At 45.5% G+C, this 24,159-nt stretch overlaps 1 protein-coding gene across 1 annotated transcript in view; it reads right to left on the reverse strand.

Annotated features, from left to right (window-relative positions):
* The window catches only part of LOC146796631 (cytochrome P450 2K1-like), an 84,467-nt gene that overhangs the window by 54,732 nt on the left and 5,576 nt on the right, over positions 1-24,159 (reverse strand). The window contains exons 2-3 of the mRNA XM_085629298.1: positions 21,393-21,555; positions 2,128-2,277 (exon numbers count right to left, since the gene is read on the reverse strand). Of these exons, the coding sequence (XP_085485424.1) occupies positions 2,128-2,277; positions 21,393-21,555 (313 nt within the window). The remainder of the gene's footprint in view (positions 1-2,127; positions 2,278-21,392; positions 21,556-24,159) is intronic.

The following is a 24,159-nucleotide window of genomic DNA, read 5'->3' on the forward strand; positions in this document are numbered from 1 at the left end:
ACGGAATGGAATGATGGGACCTCATCTAGGGTGAGTAGGACTTATTAGCTTTGCTCACCCGATGGCATTCGAAGTTTAGATCTAAGTGGGGGGCAATTTTAATTTTCTGGGTGCTCCTTTGAATCCTGGAAGTCAATAACACAGATCATTACTTCAAATTTTTTTTATGTCTGGCAGTACTGAGAGTATTACAAGCAATGATCAATGAGACCTGGTGCAAGTAGTGCCTCATCAATCATGGGCGATGAAGATGTGTTTTTTCTACATAAAATGATAAGATTTGAAACAAATAGGTTGTAATTTAACTATCTTCTAGCCTAACAAAAGCATTAGTGACTGCATTAAGATGTGAAATAGAAAAATAGGTGCTTTTGTGTTAATGTCATAGTGCAGATTCATTGGCGGTTTCAATTTAGTTACAGTGTGAAACATCTGGGCTGCAGAAATGATTATGCACCACTGAACGGAAAACCTGAAGAAAGCCAGATTGAGAAGATAGGTTTAAGCAGCTGAAAATGAGTGTAGACTAATTCCCTTCACCACTTAACCCTCTGGAATCCTGGAATCTCCTCCAGGGTGCCCCTACTTACTATAACCACAAATCTTGTATTCCACCTTCTTTGTACGCCACTCTGTTGCTTTGTAGTAAGGTTGACACTCTTTAAATCCCATTGATACAATGGATTTTTTCTAGGGCTTACCTGCCATGGATGCAACCAAGACTTGATTGCTCCATTTCTGCTGGACCACATCCCTCAAATGGGAGAAGGACATTGTGTATTCTTTAAACAAATGAATTGCAAACTCACTAACTTCAAAACAATAGGCATCACCAGCACCCTTAATCGGGCTGATCATCAGGTCTTGCCTGAAGAAGAAGCCATTTTGAATCATCCTCAAGTGAATAGAAAATAGTTCAAACTCTGTGCCATATGTATGAATTCCATGCCCTAAGTTCTTGATGACCCATAGCACTGAGAGGATGTCAGTGCTATGGGATCTTAGTGACTAAGACAGACAGTGCCCAAAGATCATGCATGTCATGTAGCAAAGGCATGCACCCTATACGGAGACTGAGGGGGACAAGGTAAACTATGGTGGTAAACTCTCCACCGTGTCACGGGCATGTATTTTCATCTTTTTGCATGGACTGCAAGCAAAGGAGCAGGCTGTGCTATTCAATCTTGGCCCAGCTGGAATCTAAATAGGATGTTTGTGCATAAGGTTGGATAGAGAAATGTTTCCGTTCTATCTATGCCAGGATCCTTCAACCCATCCAGTGCACCATTTTCAATGTGGGTCTGCATGTTGAGTTGACATGAGTAACTGACAGGAATGATTCAGGTTGAGATAAGCTTTTGTTAATCACAAAATATCATTTCTTCTTATAGTTGCTGTCAGTTTAACATGATCTTTTGAGAAGAAATTCTAGATGATACCAAGATGCTTAATGTCTATTTTCAGTCATGTGAAAATCATGCTAGGGGAACATCCTATTAAAATAGTTCTTATGCACCATTTTGAACCTTGAGACTTTACAGATGTATAAAAAAGAGGTGTCCCTGTTTCAGGCATTCCGTTGACAAAACTAGGATATGTAACATTCACTTACATTTAAGAAGATGTAAAAATAGTTTTTTAAAATGTTTTTTATGTATTCATATGAAAAAGAAGGGTACATATCACATCTACATAACTTCACAAGTACCACAGATTTCTTACTGTTACAATCAATCTTTTTTCTAAATCAGGTATATATCACCTCTATTTAATAAGCCATCAAAAGTCAGTTAACTTTTGTTGTGATTTGAAGGTCACACGTTCACGTTCTGGGAAGGCAGACTCAGGCTTCCAGCCTGATATTTACCAACTTCAGAGTTTGCAGAACTTTTCTTTGAAGTGTTATAGGCATAAAATTGTTATTCCAAGCTTTACCTAGTGAAATAAGTAGAAGACACGCATTCAAAGAATATAGCACAGGTCAATACTCCTATATGCATGTTCCACTAAAGGTGCATGTTTATATACTCTTTCATCCAATGAAGAACTTGTGTCCAGAGCGCTGAGTGGCTCCATTAAATGTCAGAATAACCATTTTATCATGAAAATAAGCTTCTCCTGACTTACCCTTATGAGATTCGAAATGCTTAATAAGGGCCTGCAACTCATCCACAATTTTGTCTTCTATGGTTTTCTTGCCCATTCCAAAATCACGCAGTGTTGATAAAGTAAACCTCCGCATAACTTTCCATCGCTCCCCATGGCTGAAGGCAATTCCTAGAGGACAGATATGATAGCCAGATTTCAATATTTCTCCCAGGATGTGGATTGAATATACTATTACACTGCAGATCATCTCCACCACACACATTGATTAAATACCAAAGATCTGATGTGCAACTGCTTTGTGTTAGGCCCACACTTGGGTAGCAGCAGGGTGCAAGCCTTGCAGGGCGCACACACTGGGGCAGATTTACACCAAAAAGTAATTTTACACTTGTAGAGCTAAATCTACTTCCTAGTGTAGATGTACTACTTTTTGGAATTCACAAACATTTCCAGGAATCTGCGCAGAAAGCTGCACCAAGTACAGCCCCTAGAGGATTCCTGGAATGTCACATGGTTTTCCAATCAGAATTCCACTCACACAACAGGGAATTCTTCATACCAGAGAACCATGTATGTGGGCATTGGATCCCCTTTGCAACTGCACATTTTTTATGTATTTTTTATGGAGAAACCGCTTCCCCTACACCTACTCCAAATATGATGATGTTTCATTCCATGTCCTAACCGTAAAAAAAATATTTATGCTAAAACTGTGCTGGAGTAATAATCTGACCACGTCCAGGCTGGAAATCGGGATGATAGTAGTTTGTGAATACCCACAAATATAAGTGTTTGTGGGTTTTCGCAAATTATACAATAAATACACCATAGAGTGCTCAGAAACACCTATATTCCAACCCCCTTGAGTAGTATTTACAGATGAGCTCGCCGCATACATCAGGACTGGACTGGGAATGAAAAGCAGTCCTGGCTCATCCCCCTTCCTCCTCTCTTATCTCTATCTCCTCTCTCTCTCTCTCTTTCTCTCCTTCTCTCTCGCTCTCTTTTTGTTCTCTCTCACTCTTCTAAACTTCATCATGCCTAGATCGGACTTAAGGTGGCTGATTCCCTTTATGTGTTTAGGTACATTTTGAGTGAGTGCAGCAAAAAACACTTCTGGGTAAAATGGCGGCGGGGTAGGATGCACTGCGATCTGCTCCTACGAGTTGTTGCTCCCTGTGACAAAAGAGTGGACTATGAAAGCCCCTGAGCAGCCGAGGTGGCACTGACCTGGTCAAACAACACCCCTCCCTGAAGAGACCCTAAAGTGAAGCCAGGAAAGCTGCAAGAGGGAGTGATCGACGTGGACCGACCGAGGAGTGGTGAGTTTCAATTATGCTCCCCAGTGTCTGTGGACATGGACTAACCAGCCACACCCTACAGAGACCTCTCTGGCGCTTCTGAGTGGCGAAAGAACTGGAAGAGTAGGGCCAGGAATGTCCCTGCGCCCCCACACTACCCCAGGCATGCTGCAAACATTCACAGAGGACAGTGCAACTCCCGATTTGGCTCTGAGAGCCAAACAAGCCCAACTTCGACCACTAGAAGACGGCTGCATCAATTGCGCACTACAGGCTTGAACAGCAGGATAGGGGAGCTAACTAGTGATGCTGGTCACTAGCGCATCAGACTGACCTGTGGGTGCCTGAAGGCCATGAGGCACAGCATACCGCTGGACAATCAGATGAGAGGGGCAACTGATGAAGGTAAATGCCCCGGGCGCAGAAGCAACGTGAATAAGATATAACAGGCTTCTTCTTCAGATGAACTAGCTCCAATTCGGACAATCAACCTCCATCTCTGACAAAAAAGGACCTCAAAGCGTGCCTTGCTGAACTGAAGCAAGACCTGGGAAATACCTTTTACGAAACACTACTAAATTTTCACGCTGAAACTGGAAAAGATGTTGAGAAGATAAAAACTGACTTGCGAATTTTAGGCCAGCGAATTGAAAGGGCAGAGGGATTTATAGCAACGGCAATGGAAGTAGACCAAGTGGTCACTACCACCATATGCCATCTGGAGTCCCAGGTGTCCTGGCTGTCAATAAAATCCAAGGACTTGGGAATCATATCTAGACGAGAGAATATTTGCATTCGCAATTTAAAAGAAGGACCAGAGGGAGACAGTATGAGCAAATGTGTTACGGGATTATTTAGAGGTGTCCTTCAGGCAGGTGTGAACCTACCTATTATCATAGAGTGAGCACACAGGGTGGGACGTAAAACCCCAGAGACGAAAGACACACCACAAGACATTGTGGTGAAACTCACAAGCTTCCCCATGAAAGAACTCATAATGATTATGGCTCGCAAATCAAGGAAAACTCCGTATGGAGATAGCAAAGTATCACTCTTTCAGGATATCTCACCGACCATGCCCCAAAAACACACACTTCAACATGGTGACTACGGAACTGAACAGGAATCAAATCAGATATAGATGGCTGATTCTGGAGGGCCTACAGTTCATGTGGAAAGGATCTGAGAGAACTGTGAAAACTACAGAAGAAGGCAGCAGGGTTTTGGGCTTCTCAGACAAAAGCGATGAGAGTGACCATGGAGAGAGGCCATCACTTATAGCGAGGACACAGCAGAGGAAATCAACAGGGAGAGGTGACAAACTTTAGACTCTACACTGACTCCTCCAAAGAGAACTGAGGGGATTGGACTCGAGGAGAGAAACTGCCATGCCAAGACTATGGGGGTGAGATGAACTTGAGTAGTAATGAAACCTACCCACAGGAAACGCCCTCTCATGGAGCGGGTTATAAGTGGCCAAACTGAGGGAACAGACCCCACATAGGGGAAAGAATAGGGGGGGGGGCAGGGGGATATAGTGGCCAGGGATACATATAGGTGTTACCTAACACACCTTACAGAGCCGGAAGGCTTGACAGATACCAAGTGGTAGGCGCAGGGAGGGCGGGGGATCAGGTGAGACATCATCACTATTCCTGATTTCCAGATAGACAACTCCATACTATGCACACTGGCCTCATGCCACAAACTAAAGGCTGAGTAGATCATCTCGTAGATCGAACTGGCATAGGCTTAAGGGTCTTCCCTATGTATAACAGGGACACTTTAGTCATGTTAACTAATCCTGTTTTGTTACAAGGGACTAATTGCATCACGCAACTCACAGGGGTGAATCAGAAGGGACTACGGCCCTCATGGCTACCATACAACAACATACCCCATTAAATACATCACTTTGAATGTATGGGGTCTTAAATCACCATGAAACAATGCCATGTCTGGCACTACTAGAACCAGTGGCAAGCCGATATTCTCTTCTTGCAAGAGACACATTTCTTAAAGCAGGATCAGTTTAGAATTAAACACAAGGGCTAGCCGACACAATACTGGGTCTCCGGAGAAACTAAAACAGCGGGGTGGTGATCCTCTTCAAGAGGAACTTCCCTATACAAATACAACAGGTACGGAAAGACAAGGAAGGCAGAAGTCTACTATTGAAAATCCTTCTATAAACTCCTCAAGATAGGTGTACCCAACACCCATCAGGAAGCCTTCCTAGAACGAACACTATGCATGCTAGTAGGGTCAGCTGGGGGAGCATCATTCTGGGAGGGGACTTTAATCTGATATGGCACCCAAGTTTAGATAGGTCTCCACACAATTTACAGGCCACGAAAGCAGCTTCAAAGACGCCAATAGCGCATTTTGAAGAACTGGGTATGATAGATTGCTGAAGGCATTTCCATCCACACACAGATAAATACACCTGTTATTCTCAGGTCCACAAGTCATATACTAGATCAGACATGTTCTTTCTCTCCAGGGACATAATCAGTCGGGTTGCCCGAAATTCATAATAACGGGGGCACTATATCAGACCATGGCCAAGTGGCCATGCAGATGGGAGAAGGTCCGGTGCAAGCTAAACTTGAAGATTCCCACCTGATATTGTGATGGATGTGTTCACAGCGAACAATTAGCCCAGACGATATGCGGCTACTTTAATGATAATAACCCAAAGACACTCCACACGAGACACTGGGATGCATTTAAAGCAGCCTTTAGGGGAACAGGCATATCATTAATGACGAGCAAGAGGAGACAAGCAAAACTGAGTGAACAGCAGCTCCTAGTGGAGCTGGAAAGAGTAGACAGCCTGCATAAACGTCGACCCACTAGGTAGAGTGAAAGTGAACGAAATAAACTACAGGGGCAAGTCAGGGCCCTAAGAATTGAAAAGGCTGAGAAAGCCTTATTGAGATTCAAACAACCTGTCAATGGAAGGGAGAACAAACCAGATAAACTGTTGGCCAGGAAACTTAGGGCACAACGGATGAAGGAATACATTCCCAAACTGACCGCACCTGAGGGAAGGGAGGTGCACGATGAGGAACGGAAACAGGAGATCTTTCTTAACTTTTATAAAGAAATCTTGTCCTCGGAAAGGGACAACCCTGTGACAATTTCCTCCTACCTAGATAACCTCACATTGCCACAAATTCCCTCAGAGTGGAAACAATGGCTGGAGGAGCCTATCTCACCCCAAGAGGTTCTAAACGCAATCCAATTCCTCATATCCCAAAAGGCACTAGGCCCGGATGGCCTGACAGGATCTATTTATGGGGAGTTCTCAGCTCTGGTTCTAGAAAACCTTACAGTCCTTTATAACTCGTTCCACTCGAAATGGGAATGGTTACTCCTACATTGAGAGAATCAGCCATAATAGTGTTCCCTAAACCAGGCAAATCGAAAACAGAATGTAAATCATACAGACCCATTGCACTATTAGATACTGATGTGAACATTTCCACCAAACTTCTTCCAGCCCTGGTGGAACCAGATCAGGTGGGGTTTATCAAGTGTAGACAAGGCACGAATAATGTGGAGAAAGTTGCCTATATGGTAGAACAATTTAGTAAACACCAAATACCTGCCATCCTGGCGTCCATAGAAGTAGAGAAGGCATTTGAAAGGGTGAGCTGGGACTATCTTCGAGCCATCATTGAGAGAATAAATCTCAGGCCCAAAATTAAACGCTGGGTATTAGGCAACTTTGCACACCCTGAGGCCGGCATCAGAATCAATAGGAGGGCCTCTGATAAATTCAAACTGCACAGAGGCACAGGCCTGGGCTGTCCTATTTCCCCCCTCCTTTTTGCTTTTTAGAATTGTGATAAGAATTAAAACTCACCCAGAGGTAAAGGGGGTGCTTTTCGGAGGTGAAGAGCACAAAATCAGCCAATTTGCTGATTACATTTTCTTGACTCTAACAGAACCGAAATCCTCCCTAAAAGAGGTCAATGGTTACCTGGGAGAGTTTAAAATGGTTTTGGGATTCAAGGTAAATGCATATAAATATCCCTGCTGTATGTGAGAAACTTCTGAGGGAGAGCTGTCCCATAAAATGGGCCAAAAAGGCAAGTACCTAGGAATTAAAATCACCAATTCTGCTGACTCCTGGACCAAGGCTAACTTGCCTAGACTCAAGGTGCAAATTATTGACGACTTAACAAATGGAAGGGGCAATATATCTTGTGGCTAGGGAGGATCAATGTGGTGAAAATGAATATACTTCCCTGGCTGCTATATGTTTTTCAAACTATTCTCACAGCCATACCTAACAATGAGCAACAATACCTGCAAAACCACATTGTTAAATATGTTTGGGAAGGAGAAAGAGTGTGACTCAATAAAGGAATACTGACGGCTCCACTAGAGAAGGGAGTCTTGTCTTAGCACGCCCAGACATCTCCAAATATTATCGATTGGCCCAACCCCGCATTTTCATAGAACGTCAATGTGCGAATCCGAAAAGTGATGGCTTTTTATGGACTAGCCAGTAGTGGGCAGAGATGTATGGGCCCAGCCCTAGATACTCAAACCTCAACAACTTAGATCGCTCTATGCATCTGCAGTCACCAAAACAACATTGGAAATATGGGGCGACACAATTACTGCACAATATCTCTCCGCACCTGTGGCACCATACACACCAATCCATGCTAATCCTAGCTTCACTCTAGGTCTCCACAATGGTAGGTTTCAGAACTGGAAAAAAGGGAGGTACCTTACGATAAGGGACATGTTTCATAAGAGCAAAATAGAGCCCTCCAATGATAGCAAGAAAGATTTTAAGCAGTCTGAAATGGAAAGACTGCAATACGCATAAATACGTTATTGGGTCATGGAACCGGCTATCCAAGCTGAGGCAACTAGAACCCTCACCCAGTTTGAAGAACTGCTGGGCACCCATGATACCACAAAATTACTAATAGGAGCACAGTACAAAATCTTGACAACCAAAACGGTGGGTGTGCCTATTGTAGGGCATGGGAAAGTGAGCTGGTGCATGCATATGGAGATAAAATGTGAACTACTGAATGGCAAGTAATAAGAGCCTGCAACATAGAGAGGCAGAGTATAAACTACTTATGCGGTGGTATCTCACACCCAGCAGACTCAAAACCATGGACCCATCCACCTCAGATGCTGTTGGCTCTGTGGAACAGACACGAGCACCAACATATTCACATCTGGTGGACTTGTCCGACGATTCAGCCATTCTGGAAAGAAATCCTGAGTCACATAGACTCTATACTGGGGGTCACAGTCCCCAGAGAGCCTGCATCTCTGCTGCTTTCCATGGCAAATGGAAGGGGAAAGGGGGCAAGTTGTAATGAGGGTGGAGGCAAGGCTCTTCTGGGAAATCTTCTAGGGGCAGCAAAAAGAGTGACCATGGTGAACTTGAAAAAACAAACAGCACCACCAAAATGGGTGTGGATACATAATCTGTGGCACAGAATGTCCCTAAAGAAACTAACCTATATTCTGCGGCACAACAGTAATCAATTTGAGAAGATCTGGACCTGCAGCAGTACCTCACCTCTCTTCGATGACAAGGTCTATACCGAGTTATGCCCTCCATTGGGCTTGGCACCCAACTGATCACCGAGAGAAAATGACTGGGCAGGGGTCACATTGTGAGGGCAAGAAACGAATCCAATACGGCAAAGGATGTGGACAATAAGTAGCCCGAGAGTGTGGGATGTGGGGTAGAGGGAGGGGAAAGTTTTAATTTGCTAGTAATGCAATGTACAAGCGATAGGGGCACTGTGAAGTGACCGCTAGACATGGTGACCTAATGTCATGCCCTGTTTTGCAGCATGATAATGTGTCTACGAAATATCAATAAGATTTGTTACACAAAAAAAACAAAAATGTGTGTTATATTGTCTCCGATCCTCTATATAACTTACCCTGTATCAAAGCGGCGTGGAGTTAGAATAGTAAATACACACTCCATTGTGGTCACATGTGGGTGTGTATGTGTGAGGGGCAGAGGTGGCAGGACGTTGTTGTGCAAGATGTCGCTGAATCAATGAAACTTTGTGGTTTTAAAGTTTTCTTGCCAAATTGCATTCGAACTTGGCATCAATTAAATGACAGGGACCAGTCATCTTCAAGCCTCCAAAAGACACTCATGCTAAACATAAGTTATTTCTGATGTACAGCATCTTTCCTAATAAGGTTGTGGTAACAAATCTAAGGCAGAACACATTTTAAAATGCTACCCCTGTTTATTAGCTTGGTGGAATAAAAATATTGTATTACTTGGGCGAAAACCAATCCAAGTGAGATAACTCTTCATTATTAGAGGGAGCCCTGGTTCTGAAATGTGTGACTCGACCAGTACTGTTGGTGAGTATCCGCTTTCACTCAGTACTACAAAGAAGGATTGCACTCTGAAGACACTGGGCTCCTTCTGAAAGGAACAGAGATACAACAATTACATTTATGGTACACAGTCATGCAGTGAGAGCTCAAGGCATGTGTTTTTGTCACTTAGCAGTGCAGACAGCGGAGCCAGCAGCGGTTTCTTCTTTAGGGCGAGGGAGCGTTGCGCCCCACCCGCAGCAGCGGTTCTAAACGTGAAAAATAAAATGGCAATGAAATCATTTCATTGCCATTTTATTTTTAACATTTAGCACTCAGCGGCTGCCATCTTGCCTCCAGCCGGGAGAATTGGGGAAGTGTCCTCTTCTGCTGCCAATTGGTAGCAAAGGTGGACTGAAGCAGGGCTGACTGGATTGTCCAAAGTGCGCATGTCACTTTGGCCAGCTGTCTTGTGCTGAGTTATCCCTCGCTCATGACAGAGATCACAGCTAGCACTCACTCAAATGACTCCTCTCTTGGCCAGGACAGGCTTCATGGCTATGCCTCTTATGCCACACACTTCAGAGTTGCCTCTTACTTGCCACAGACAGGAGCACTACACATCTATACCACAAATAAGAGACCAAAACCTGCCATCATGGACTTATTCCTGAATATATGCATACCAGGATTTATGTTAATCTATCTGTGTGTCTGCATGTGCATTCGGTCTGTCTTGCTCTTTTCTACATTCAGCCATCGTTGCAACCTCAGTAAAGTGCCTGCCTCGCTCTCACTCTCAAATGGTATTGTCAAATGCTCGCACTTGGGAGCCATTTTAATCTTGCTTGTTTATTATGTTTATGGGTTCATTCTCACTTTCAGGTGGGTTGTTATTTTAATGATATTTTGTTATTTTCTAGTAGGTCTGCCAACCCAGGTAGCTAGGCACTAAGCCTGGGTGGTGAACTCCACTCTGTTTGTGGAGTTGGCGGAGTGTTTTGCACTCCACGCTCCATGGAACTTGCAGGGTTCCAGAAAAACTCTGCTCCGCGGTTGGCGAGCGGGGAAAATCCAACACTAGACCACTTCTCAGCGAGATTTCTCAACACGGGCGGTCGTGGATGATCGCTACAGCTCGCCTTGAGAATTCTTCCACTTGCGTTGAGGAAGCTGCCGCTCGAGTAGAACTTCTACTTGAGCAGCAGAAAGAAGCTGTGCCCTCTTGCACTGCATGTGATGCCATTTGTACTGATTTTACAGTGTGGGACAAACACCTGGCACTAAAAATCAGTGCAACCGGTATGAGGTAACACACTCTGCCACTCGCAGAACTCCGCGTAGCTTGGCGGAGGTTTTTTGTCACTTTGCAAAACTCCGCCAAGGCCTGATAGGCACTGACACCAGGGGCTGCTGGGCTCAGTTTGCTTTCAGTTGCCCTCTTTGATTTCCCGGCTGCAGGCTCGCTTTACGGTTGCCTGGAAACATGCCATGGCCATGTCCCCATGTATGTGGAGTGGAAGGTGAACAGTGGGCATGCCATTAGTGCACCAAAGGTGAGCTTAAGACAAGACCATCTGCGCCCAAAGCGTACCTTTTGCACTCATTGCCAGCGATACTGCCCCATGTGGCCCCAACCGGCTAGTCTACACCAAAAGCAAGCTTTTTTTTACTTGATCCAGGTAAATTAAATGCTTTCTAACTTTTGAACGCTATCTCTCCCTCAATTTCAGTGGACTTGGGGGCGTGGCTATGCGGCAAAACAAGATGGCCACAGGCTAGGGTCGCTCCGCACAAACCCTTCCTTTCCGCATTAATCTGTCCGACTGATCCGTGCCCCGTGGTGGGAATCGGCTGGCGGAGGCGCCGCTGACAAGAAAGAGCCCAAATTCGGACCGCCGGACCAGGAGATCGGACCGTGGCCGGGTGGAGCATACACTGCCACGTAAAGCTGGGGCCTAGAGTTACGGAGGAGCCCGAAAGTGGTGAGGAGACTTGCGGGTGTTTGCCGGTCTCAAACCCGGTGGTTGGACCGGCGCTCTAGTGGTTCCAACGGCGGGGTGCCAGCGAGTACACACAGGCGAGCACGTCACAATCAGGTGGTACTGCGCCGTTTGCATAACTCAGCATAGCTGCGACACAGAGACAGACTGCGACACGGCCCAGGTAGAGGGATCCACCGCCGCTGTGGACCCACCGGGATGTGAGAGCGGCGGAAACGGCAGAGCGCATGAGTGGTGCGGATGAACACTGAAGAGTTGGGAAGCCCTGAGAAATGAGCTGCAGTAGGGGCCGACATCAAGTGTGAGATGCCAGAGAAGCGCACCCCCGGGGCACCGGACCCCTAAATACGGGAGTGAGTCCATTGGAATTATGGGATCCGGTGCCTAACTGGAGTAAAGAAAACCTAGCAGTTGGAAGGCTGTTCAATCAGGCTCATTTTGACTGTCCACCCGATGCACGAAGGCACGGTCCTGCCCAGGCATCGGCCCCCCCTTCCCCCGCTCACACCGACTAAACGAATGCCGCCATTCAGCCGACACTTGCCAAATCCTTAGGTTGCAGCACAGTTCACGAGAGTAGATGGCATTGAGGACCGAGGACTGTGGAGGACACGCTGGGGTGCCCTGCAGTCACAGGCTCACTCCCTAGAAACCATTCCATACTTCGGCCACATCAGAGCATGGCAGACCCTCGGGAGGGGGTCAGGTACCGACATATAACAGTTGCGCTGCAGAGCCTCGTGGCCAGTGACGAACCAGCGGCAATAATGGGCTTGACCGACGGTGACCACAGACCTCCAGTGGTCAGACGCGGTGCATACCCCAAGCCTTTGACCCATCGACCTAGCTCTCCTCGACCCCCGGGTTGAGATCAGACTGCCTGAGCATTGCAACGCCACCTGTACAGATGAGCGATTGCAGTGAAACCAATCTCCGCCAACATATCATCCACCAGAAGCCCTAAGGTTACCCAGCACAACAAACTAGACAGATACACCTGCCCAAAGGCGGCCCTTCCCGAGCAGCAGTTATCCAAGGATAAACCGACGGGGGAGCAGAAGGTGACGCCCTAGAACCTACCCAGAAAGACGTCATTGAGGCGATCGGTGGGATCCGTACGTCTTTGGAGCAACAAATGGACACTATCTCCTCTGAGGTGAGGCTCATTCGGGCGGACCTTGCTACCAATAGGGAAAAGATCAAACGACTCGAAATTACCACTACGAGCCTGGTGGATGAGACCAACCAGTTGCAAAATGAGATCCAGGAACCGCAAACATTCCGGAAATTCGCAGAAGGGAAACTTGATGATTACGATGGGCGCACTAGGCGCAATAACGTACGCATCTTAGGTGTGTCGGAAAATGCAGAAGGACAGGCTACCGACCTATTCGTAGAGAACATAATCACTGCTCACCTGCAGCCGAAAGGCCTATCCAACATCTTCGTGGTTGAAAGAGTCCACAGGGTCCCAGGGGGGCGACCAAAGCCGGGGGCCCCCCCACGTCCAATATTGGCTAGACTCTTGAACTATCGAGATAGGGATGTCTTCCTGCAAGCGGTCAGAGTGGCGCCACCGCTCAGTTTTGAGAACTCAGAAATCCCCTTCTTTCCGGACTTCATGCAGGCGGTCCAACTACAGCGAAGATCGTTCCTAGCAGTCAAGAAGAGACTTAGAGACTAAGGCTTGAAATATGCGATGCTGTTACCGACCCGACTCCGAGCGGAAGCCGGGGGGAAAACCAGATTCTTTGATTTCCTGGAGGCCGCTGCTGAATGGCTGGAGAGACGCTAAGGAGCACAACTCTCATGGACACTTGATGGTACCTGAACTGAACTTGGTGCTCTGGCAACCGCCTGCTCCACACTGACTTTTCCCTGCCCGAATTGAGGGGTAGATAAATGTGCAGCTGGGATAGACACTGACTTGTGGGCTCATGCTGAGTGTTCCGCGATAGTAACGGGCCAGCCCTGCCCGGGGTAACTACTTGACTACGCAGCTGGGAAGGGGAGGGATGGGCAGGACGGCGTATTTCCCCCCCAGTTTTCTTCTCTTAGTTTAATCTTGGTGCGACAGGCACTCTGCATTAAAATAGTTATGGGCAGTTTTGAGCCCAGAGTGCAGGGGATCAGGGAGGGGGGTAGTTGGGTGGGGTTATTGTATTGTTGTTTGTTTGTATCGAATCGACAAGGTATCATTGATCCGTCACAGGGAATGGTTGGTAACACGTAGGTCCCAATGAGTATGCAATGGGATAAGAGCTTTAAATTGATCAGCTGGAACGTAAATGGTTTGGGGGACAAAGTTAAATGATGTGTGGTGCTGCAACATATCAGGCGTCACGCCCCGGACGTGGTACTGCTCCAGGAAACATATTTGGTGGGGAATACTTGTAAAGCCCTTAATAGGTGGGGATACCAGCTAGTAGCACACTCCGGCTTTATCATGGGCTGCGAAAGGAACGGGGATATTGTTGAGAAACTCCTTTCCAATGACAGTGAAGTCCATCTGGGTTGATACGTGGGGAAGGTACATTGCCATCACGAGACAATGGGAAGGAAATACGTTGACACTTATGTCGGTGTATGTGCCGCCCAGCCTTCAGGGGCTTGCTTTCAAAGATCCGGGTTCTATCCTACTGTCAGTCCCAGGCGGTTTCTTAATAGTAGGGGGAGACCTCAACTCAGTGGTCTCTGGCACACTAGGCAGACACCCCCCCTCCCCGAGAACTCTGCTCCTCAAACCGTTGGCTTCCAAACTTCTTGGAGACTCTGGGGTTGGTAGATGCCTGGCGAGCTTATCACCCTGATACCATCCAACACACTCATCACTCAGGCGCTCACCATAGTCAGTCGTGGATTGACTACTTGCTGATCCCGCCGGCCCAAATAGCACACATTCAGGAAGTCAGGCAGATGGCACGGGGAATCTCGGATCATTCCCCGATGTGGGCCCAATACGTTATCATACAACACAGAATAGGATGAATTGCCCTCATTAACCCCTGGCACCTCCGTAACCCAGAGGTTTGTAAAGCACTACATGCACCAATGGAGAACTATTTTCAGGACAATGAAGGATCAGTATGCTCACACCAGACACTGTGGGAAGCATTTAAAACAGTAGTAAGGGAACAAGCACTCTCTCAAATAGCGGGGGTGCAGAAAGAGAAAGTGAAAGAGGAGGTGACCTCAGAGGAAGACATCTTCCGTCTGGAGGCTGAGACTGAGGAGGGGTCCACACCCGACACACTCCATATCCTGCAATTGAAGAGTGATAGCTACAATGCCATAATGACAGAAAGAGCCAAAGCAATGGGAAGAGAGGGGCAGGGCAGAATATATAACCATGGGGACAAGGCGGTGAAACTAATAGCCTGGTTGGACAAGAAAGAACTTGCGAGTAGACTGGTACCTGTGTTGACTGATAGGGCCGGACAATCGGTCACTGACCCCCAGGAGATAGCAAACACATTTGCGGCTCATTATCAGGAAATATATCGTTCACAGACGGCATATACGATAAGCGACTCCCAAGGTCTCCTAAAGGACACTGCCCTGCCAACACTTTCGCCCGACGACTTAAAGTACCTAGAGGACGATCTCTCTACTGATGAGATAGCCCAAGCAATCAGAAGCCTTAGATCCGAGAAGGCCTCGGGCCCCAACGGCCGACAGATTGAGCTCTACAAACTCAGACCTGATAAACTTGCCCCGTACATACGTGCGATGTTTGAAGAAAGTAAGGATAAGGGTGAACTGCCACAAGATCAGAGGATCGCGATGCTGGTCACTATACATAAGGAGGGCAAGCCACGGACGGACTGTGTCTCGTACAGGCCAATCTCTTTACTGAATGCTGAGCCTAAGATCTTAGCTAAACTCCTCGCTACTAGGCTAGTTAAGGTGATTGGCGGGTTGGTTCACCCAGATCAATCGGGCTTCATGCCACAGCGCAACACTGCATTAAACCTGCGCAGAGTACACAGAGTAATGGAGAGGGCAGCCACTATTCAAGAGGCGGCGATAATTGTGTCACTGGATGCTGCAATGGCATTTGACACAATCAAATGGCCATATCTTTTTGCAGTCCTCGAAAAAATGGGATTCGGTCCCCGATTTATCCAGTGGGTACAACTCCTCTAGTCGAAACCCTTAGCCCAAGTGGTTGTAAACAATAAAAAGTCGCAAGTATTCACGCTGAGTAGAGGGACTCATCAGGGTTGCCCACTCTCCCCCCTCCTATTTGCATTGGCCTTGGAGCCCTTGGCATCCTGGGTACGTAAGGATCCAATGATACGTGGCCTGAAATGGGTGGACACATGGGAAGATCGTCTCTCACTATATGCGGACGACATACTCTTATTTTTGGCCTCTCCAAAGGAGTCCCTCGTGTCTGTCCTGGATATATTTGCGATCTTTGGCAGATACTCAGGGTACTCGATTAACTGGAATAAATCGATACTATACATCCTTAATGGTCCCCAGCCTGTTCTCCCTAGGGGATGCTTGGTGCAAGTCACCACAAGAGGCTTTAAGTATCTAGGTATTTACATCACAGCTGATCTAGCGAGTAGATTTGCACAAAATCTCCTCCCCTCTACAGAGATTGAAGCGAGATACGGCACGCTGGCAAGCGCTTCTACTCTCGATGCTGGGCAGTGCGTCCCTATTTAAAATGATGTCCTTGCCTCGCTTTCTATATGTATTGCAAAATTCCTCTGACTTAGACCCTGCAAGCTACTTTAGAGAAATTGAATGCTGCAGAGATGCCTGCTGTGGAGCAGGAAACCGCGCATAGCGCTCGCCAAACTTAACCTTAATTGGTATGATGGGGGAATTGGTCTTGCTGACCTTAAAAAGTATTACAGGGTGGCTCATTTAGCCGCCATCCACCATGGAACATATCGACGTGCTGACGACCCGGGCTACGCAATGCATAGGTGGCTGTTACCGGGCGGGAACTATAATAGGGCTCTATATTAGAAGAATGGGAAACGTCATTTGACGGGACTGACTAAACACTCAGTACAAGTCTGGCATACCGCTAATAGAAGCCTGGGGTGGGAGCATAAAGTGACATTGGCAACCCCCCTGTGGGACCCAGACCTATGTGGGAATTTGTGGAAATCTAAGGGCTTTGACAAGTGGGACCTCATAGATATCTCTAAGATAGGTGACCTCTGGGTAAAAGGGGAAGTTAAGTTGTTTGCCTCCCTACAGCAAGAGTATGACATGGCCGCCACAGAACACTTTAGATACATGCAGGTTCGACACACACTACAGACACACCTCCAGAAAGGGGTAACCCCCCCCTGAGTCCTCGCCTCTCGAGGACAGGATATTGGACGGCTATCAGCCGACAAAAGCCATTTCGCTAACCTATAAAAAGCTGGTTAATAACTACAGTGACCCCCTCCAATGCCTAATAGAGAAATGGGAAAGAGATGGCATAATCCTGGACGACGAGGATTAGACGGTGGCAGAAGCCTCCCCGCGGGAGGTGTCTATATCCGCTAGATTACGACTGGAACAGCTTAAAATCTTACACCAAATTTACATAACAGGGCCATGCCTAGTGAAAATGGGGAAGGCGGAAGCCAGGGACTGCAGGAGGCGCTGTGGGGGTGAGGGAACATTCCTGCAAATACTCTGGGAGTGTATACACATACAGCGGTACTGGCGGAAAATACATGACATTCTCAGTGAGGTACTCAAGCTTACTATTCACCCAAAAGCCAAACGATGCATACTAAATGTGTGGGAGCCCACCGACCTTAACAACAAACGCATTACATGGGTTACGCTGGGATTGATAGTAGCAAAGCGCAATATTGCCCAGCTTTGGTAGGCCGCGCAGGCACCGACCGTTGTAGCCTGGAAGAGGGACATGGATTGGTGTATGTTCCGAGAAAAGACAGTGTATGTGGCAAGAGGATGCCCCAGGAAGTGGGCTCAAATATGGAATGATCGGAATGTATTTCGAGGTAATATCTGTACCCCCCCGACCACTCTGGCACATGATGATCCACCCTCGCCGTAATTAAGTTAATAGCCAGTCATTATACCTTATGCAACTACCTGATAGTAATTGTACTGCATCAAGCAAACTTCATACTATGGTGTACCTTGTAATGTTGATTCTTTTTTGTTTAATAAAAAGAAATATATATATAAAAAAATTCTGTGGACTTGTTGCCACAGTTTTGCACAATACTAGACCCCTGTTTCCCGAAGCCTTCACCTTCTCCCTCATCTCAGTGTCACTCAACTACTAACTCAAAGTCTACTTTGAACTGATTCCTCTTCTGCACACTAGTGAACACTTGTTTGTTACCCAAAAACTCACTCAAGATTCATGAACTTGGATACCCGAAGCATCCTGTCAACCCAATTTTTAAGCTTTATATTCCCACTCTGTAGGCAGGCAAGGAGGAGGCTAGACAATAATTTTTGGGGATTCCCTCAAGATCTATTGCTTAAACCTAGAGGGCTTTCCTTACGCTCAATGTCTTGGCTTTTGTATGCTCCTTTCTCCATCTAGCTCTATTACAGGCCTCCTCTTTTATCTCCCGCCAAGCACCTACCCTAATTTTAGCTGACTTCCTTGCTCCTTTAATCATTATCCACAAATCGTTTTTTGTGTCAGATTACTTCAACATCTGGGCTGAAGCCTTAGGGAGAACAGCCACAGGCCTTTTAAAGCATTCCTTGGATGTCCTAAACCTCATTCAAACGGACTTAGGCCCCACTCATATCCGTGGTCACTGCATCGATTTAATTTTTGATGTTCCAAGTTTAGTCAACTGTGGTTCTTCCTATCTGCAAGCTGGACTGAACACTTTTTGTTCCAATTGGCCATTAATTTGACTATCGCCTCTCAAATTTCTAGCATGTCTCATACATCACCTGGTCTAAAATCAGTATGAATGCATTCAAAAATGCCCTCATCAATCCAAACTGCCTCCACTTAAACTCTTCCATCAACAATGATGATCACCATTTTAATTGGTGGATTGTACAAACTATAAACAGACCCTACCTGTTCCCGCCCTGCTGTCTGCCTCTTGATAAAGCACCACCCTAAGAGATGCCAAGAAAAGCTGCAAAAACTAGAAGACTCATGGAGATCAAACTATTGTACAGCCAAACACAGTGAACTGTGCAATGCACAATGCTCTTACAAAAAGCTGGTGCTGTCTTCTAAAGCCAACTATTGTGGGGAGAAGATCCCCAATCACGCAATAGCACCAAGGAAATCTTCTACATCGTGCATATGCTCTCTTCTCCGGCTTACACTGCCGCTAAGCCTGAACCCTCTCAGGTTCTCTATGATAATTTTTAGAATTTCTTTGCAGATAAAATCAAGCAGATCTGTAATAATTCTCCTGCTAATTATTTTTATCACACTTCAGGATCAGGTTTCAAATTATAGTGATCCATGTTCCGTCACCATGGACCCCTCCTTAAGGCGCCCATCAGGCTCACCACTGAATCTCACTGCAGACGCATCCCTAAATAAATATGCTTCCATTGCGAGTTCTGACTTACACAGGCTTATGTCGACTTTGACTTCGGGTTCTCCTTTAGACCCTTGCCTCTGTTTATCTAGTGATTCATTTCCACTGCTTCTGCTCCCTTCACCTGGAAACAAGGCACTTAATATTCCTCTTTGTAAAAAAAACTTTTAGCCGATCCTATAATACTAGTCACTTTTTGACCCATGTACCTACTTCACTATCCCATTAAGTTGCTGGAAAAATGTATTAATAAGCAACTCTCTTACTTCCTTGAATCCAATAGCCTTCTAGAACCTGCACGATCTAGGTTGCACCCCGGTCACAGTATGGAGACCTCTCTGCTTTCAGTGCTTTATGCCCTAAGAATGCTGGCTGATGAGAGACAGTCTTCTGCCCTGGTCCTTTTAGATTTGGCATGGTCTCTCACACTTTAATTTTACATTGGCTAGAGGAAGCTGGCATTCAAGGCCAGGCCTTTACATGGATCTGATCTTATCTATCTGATCGCCATCAAGCAGTCTCCCTTGGATCCTTCCAATTTGAGTTTCAGCCCCTCTCATGCAGAGTTCTACAGGGGTTTGCTTTGACCCCACCTCTTATAATCTATACATGCGATCTCAAGCTCATCTTATCCACTCTTCTAGCTTCAAGTTCATGTTTTACGTGGATGAGACAAAGTTATTGCTTTCCTGCAATAAAAATCTGGATGATCCTTCCCATTTTTTGCAAGTCTGTCTTCTCTATGTTGTTATTGGATGAATTGTAGCTCAATAAAATTGAAGACCAACAAGTCAGAGATTCGTATTGTTTCAGCCAGTAGCTCTGCTTCACTTACCCCAGCTTCCCTTTTGCATCTCTGGCCCACACAAAACAACTCCTGTAGCTCATGTCCATAACCTAATACCCTAGGTCTGCTCTTGAATCAAGACTTGTCACTCTCCACTCACATCAACAAACTTTCCTAGACCTTCTTTCTTCTGCTAAAACCTTTGCGGTACCTAGTCTTTAGGAAGGCTATTCTCTGGAATAAAAGAGGGCATGTGGTTTCTGACCTTCAAAAGGAAAGCTGTGGTGGTTTCCCACAAAACCCATCATGAAATTGAAAAAATATAAATTTCTCATCTACAGGTGAGCAGCAGGAACACCCCAGCCCTTCTTTGCAGCAAAATCTCCGTATATATTTCCGTAATACCAGAGTGTCCATTGTAAGTCCAGAAGGGATGCACCCACAGCAGAATTTCAGAGCAACTGCTAACTCCATTTAGAGTTTTAGGGGCACATGCATCAAGGTAATCATTTGCAATTACCAAATATCGAATTTTAAGGAATTTTAAGAAATAGCGAATTGCTATTAGGGAATGCATTCCTATTCATTCCTATGGGCATTCGCAATTTGTGATTGCCAAATTGGTAATCACAATTTGAGAATGCAAATCCAAGGGTGACTAGGGGCCTAAGGCCCCCGGAGCCCCCACAAAAAAGGTAAGTATGCACATGTGTAGCACACTGTGTGCGCTACATAGCGCATTGAAAAATGCATTTTTTGTGCATTTTTCGATGCATGCACAAACTTACCATCAACTTGAAGTTGATGGTAATTAGCGTTTCCTAAATGCAAAGTCACATTTAGGAAAAGCTACATGCATCTCAAATAGGGAATCGCAAATTGCGATACCCTAAATGCATTCGCAATTTAGATAATCGCAAAAAAATGTGATTACCTATATTGTGAATGCAAAAAGGTACATGCATCAGAAAAGGCATTTTTCCAGTCGCAAATGGGCCGATTCTGCAAACCGGCCCGTTTGCGAATGGTAAAATGCTTGATGCATGTGCCCCTTAGTTTGTAAATGTATCTTATGTGAATGTCCTAAAAATCTCTCCATGGATGGATCAAAAGTACTAAGTAATGTAAAGGGTACATTTTCAATCAAATACATCCACCTAAAAGTTTGTATCTAGAGACATTTAATCATCACCTTCCGCTGAATATACCTTGATCCTTGTAGGACCTGCTCTAGATGTGGAAATGAAACAGCCACCGCTTGTGTGAGGAAACAAAGATTAAATAGAAATGAAAGTCAAGGGCAGTTTGTCTGTGAAGTAAGCAAGTGCTGTTGAGTTACCATGCCCTCCAGTTATTCTGTGAAATATTGGTATTTCCGCTCTGTCTCCAAAGTCGTCAGCCTGATTCACTAGAGCATCCTTAATGGTTTCATATCCAGTCAGGATCACCATTTTCTTGGGTCCAAAATGTACGGTGAATACGTTGCCATGTTTCTCAGAGAGCTGGAATGAAAATATAGAGAGAATGTGAACTGCTCTAGTTAGACATGTTTTAAACAGGAAACAATGTCATGAACATACCTCAGTGACCATGGGACAGATGTTCAGAAGTAAGTGTATTGTGCTTGGAAAGCCTGCGACTCGAAACCACAGTGTTTGCTATTGTACAAAACAGTCACACTGTACAAATGGTACTTTGCAAGTCGAAAATGTTTTCCAACTCTCAAAGTACAATTTGCAATCTCTTGCATATTGGATGGTCAAGGGGGTGTGAGATGCCTAATTGCAAATCCTGCCATTTCTCAAATGGAAAGTACTTTGCAGACCAAAGATGGCTCTCTGAGTCGGGCCATTATGATATCTTTCGGTTTCCAGATGATATCCCACACCTAAATCTGGCTACTCCAAATATTCACTCCGAAATGGAGAATACAAGGCTGACCGGGTTTCACCAGGTCGAAAATCACACACGGATCCATTTTCAGGCTGAATAACGCAGAAGTGAACCCCTCACAATGGATGAGGAATGTGAGGGACTAGACCTTGTTTGCACTCTAAGTTTGTGAACATCCACAAACTCATGAGATCTTTGGCATTCCTACACCTGCCCCTTTCAAGCCTGCATATCCACCATCAGCACAGCAGGTGTTTTAGTCCCACAAAGAACTGGAGTAACTGGTCTTCCAGAGCGATAAGTGGAATACATCAGCTGCAAACTTGGTGGGGGTGTATAGAACAAGAAAAAATGTAAACAGTAAATAATGTGCATTAGGCAGCCTTTCAACAGAGTGTTATTGAACAATGTGTACAATTATGTATTGTGGAAATAAATAAACATGTCACATTACATTCTCAGTAGTACATTTACATTTTTCTTTTTTCATATTCAGACCTATTATATTTCAAGCAGAAGTAAATTGCATAGCACACTATGGATTACGATGCATGCATCCTGTATTCCAACTGATCACTGAAAGACCGCTGACTCCAGCAGTTTCTCCGACCCCCGAGACAGCATCCATAGGGCAGTACAGGGATCTACAACTGCAGGTTGGATTACAATGTGGGTTTCTGACGACCTCACCGTGGCGGACTGACCGCCTGCCTAGAGTCGTCAGACACAAAGGAATTGGGGTTCATACTCACCCAAATCCTCTTCTCTCCAGCACCCTTCGCCGTGGACCTCTCCCTCCAGGTCCCCCTACACCTGGGAAGCTGAGCCTCGATGACTACAATCCTGTGGGTGCCAGAATCCAGGTAAGTCCTTATGCGGTAAGTATCCCCATTGACTGAACTGTGCACAGTCCGCCACACTCCAGCAATGGGGTACATGGTGCACAAGGCATATTCCCACATAGGTCATTCATGTGTGTACAATCCACACGTTTTCTGTGAGTTTTGTATGCATTTACCGCAACATATTCGGGAATATGTGCTCTGTTGTAGATGCGACCGCCGGGGTACCATTGGGTGCATCGTAATACAGCAGGGGGAAGCTTCCCAGCCTCACCGGTTTGAAAGGGCTTGTGAGGACGGCGGTCTGACGGTCGGTCCAACTGGCATCATAACGAAGCCCTATTTTAGGGGACATGGGGTAAATAAGCATGTGGGAGCAGCATGCCTTGAAACAGCCTAATTTTTACTGTTGAAAAGCAGTTGACACAAATAAAAAACACAATACTTGTAAGTACACAAAATGGAAAGGAGGGATCGATCTCTATACTCTTTTATAACAGGGGACTATAAATTCACCTATAATAGGGACAATGTCCTGTAATTCAATATCGTGCTTAAAATAGGCAACGATCACATACCATTGAAAACATGATTACAAATTTTAATTATAGTAATCCAGGGAGATTCTTCATCCTGTTTTATCACATTATTTTCAAACATACAGTATACACATATATAAACACATATATACAACAATTATATACAAAAGGCAAAGAAAAACAAGCAAATATTCATACAAATAATACGTAATAGGTAATTCCTTTTCACCCAAAAAGTCAAAACAAGAAAGGAGTGTCCACCTATTCCATACAGGAAGTACACCCTGAGGTAGTCATGTAAAGCACAATCGGTTCTACTTAATCATGAACCTGAATTTCAAGATTGTGTCAAACAAAATACATTAAGAAATTAATTCCACTAATTTCATCAGACTCCTCTTTTTATAATGTGTCGACGCGGTCGCGTTTCGGCCTCTAGAACAATCTTGGCCTCCTCAGGACAGGGTGAATTAAGGACGCAACACCAATCAGGGTGCCATACCTCGCGCCAGAACGTTATCGTGCAGAACACTTAACGTAACTAAAACGCCTAGTCAAACGCGCTACTATACAGGTCAAAGGCCGCTTCATCCGAAGTCAGAGATATTTCTTAATCGAGCCGTGAGTAAATCACTCGGCTAAATCACCAAAACGGGCCAACCAGACGAGCCTAAAAAACAAACAAGTCTTCTCCATTCAGGTTATTGTATCTACTAGCCAGCACACCATCCTAGGAAGAATTATAGAAATGTAAACAAAAACATCTTCATGTGAATATTCTAGAGACACCTGTGAATGACCTACCTAGGCTTGTGGTTTGATAATTGGTGCC

The sequence above is a fragment of the Triturus cristatus genome, chromosome 10 (genome assembly GCF_964204655.1).
Source record: "Triturus cristatus chromosome 10, aTriCri1.1, whole genome shotgun sequence".
In the NCBI taxonomy this organism is placed as follows: Eukaryota; Metazoa; Chordata; class Amphibia; order Caudata; family Salamandridae; genus Triturus; species Triturus cristatus.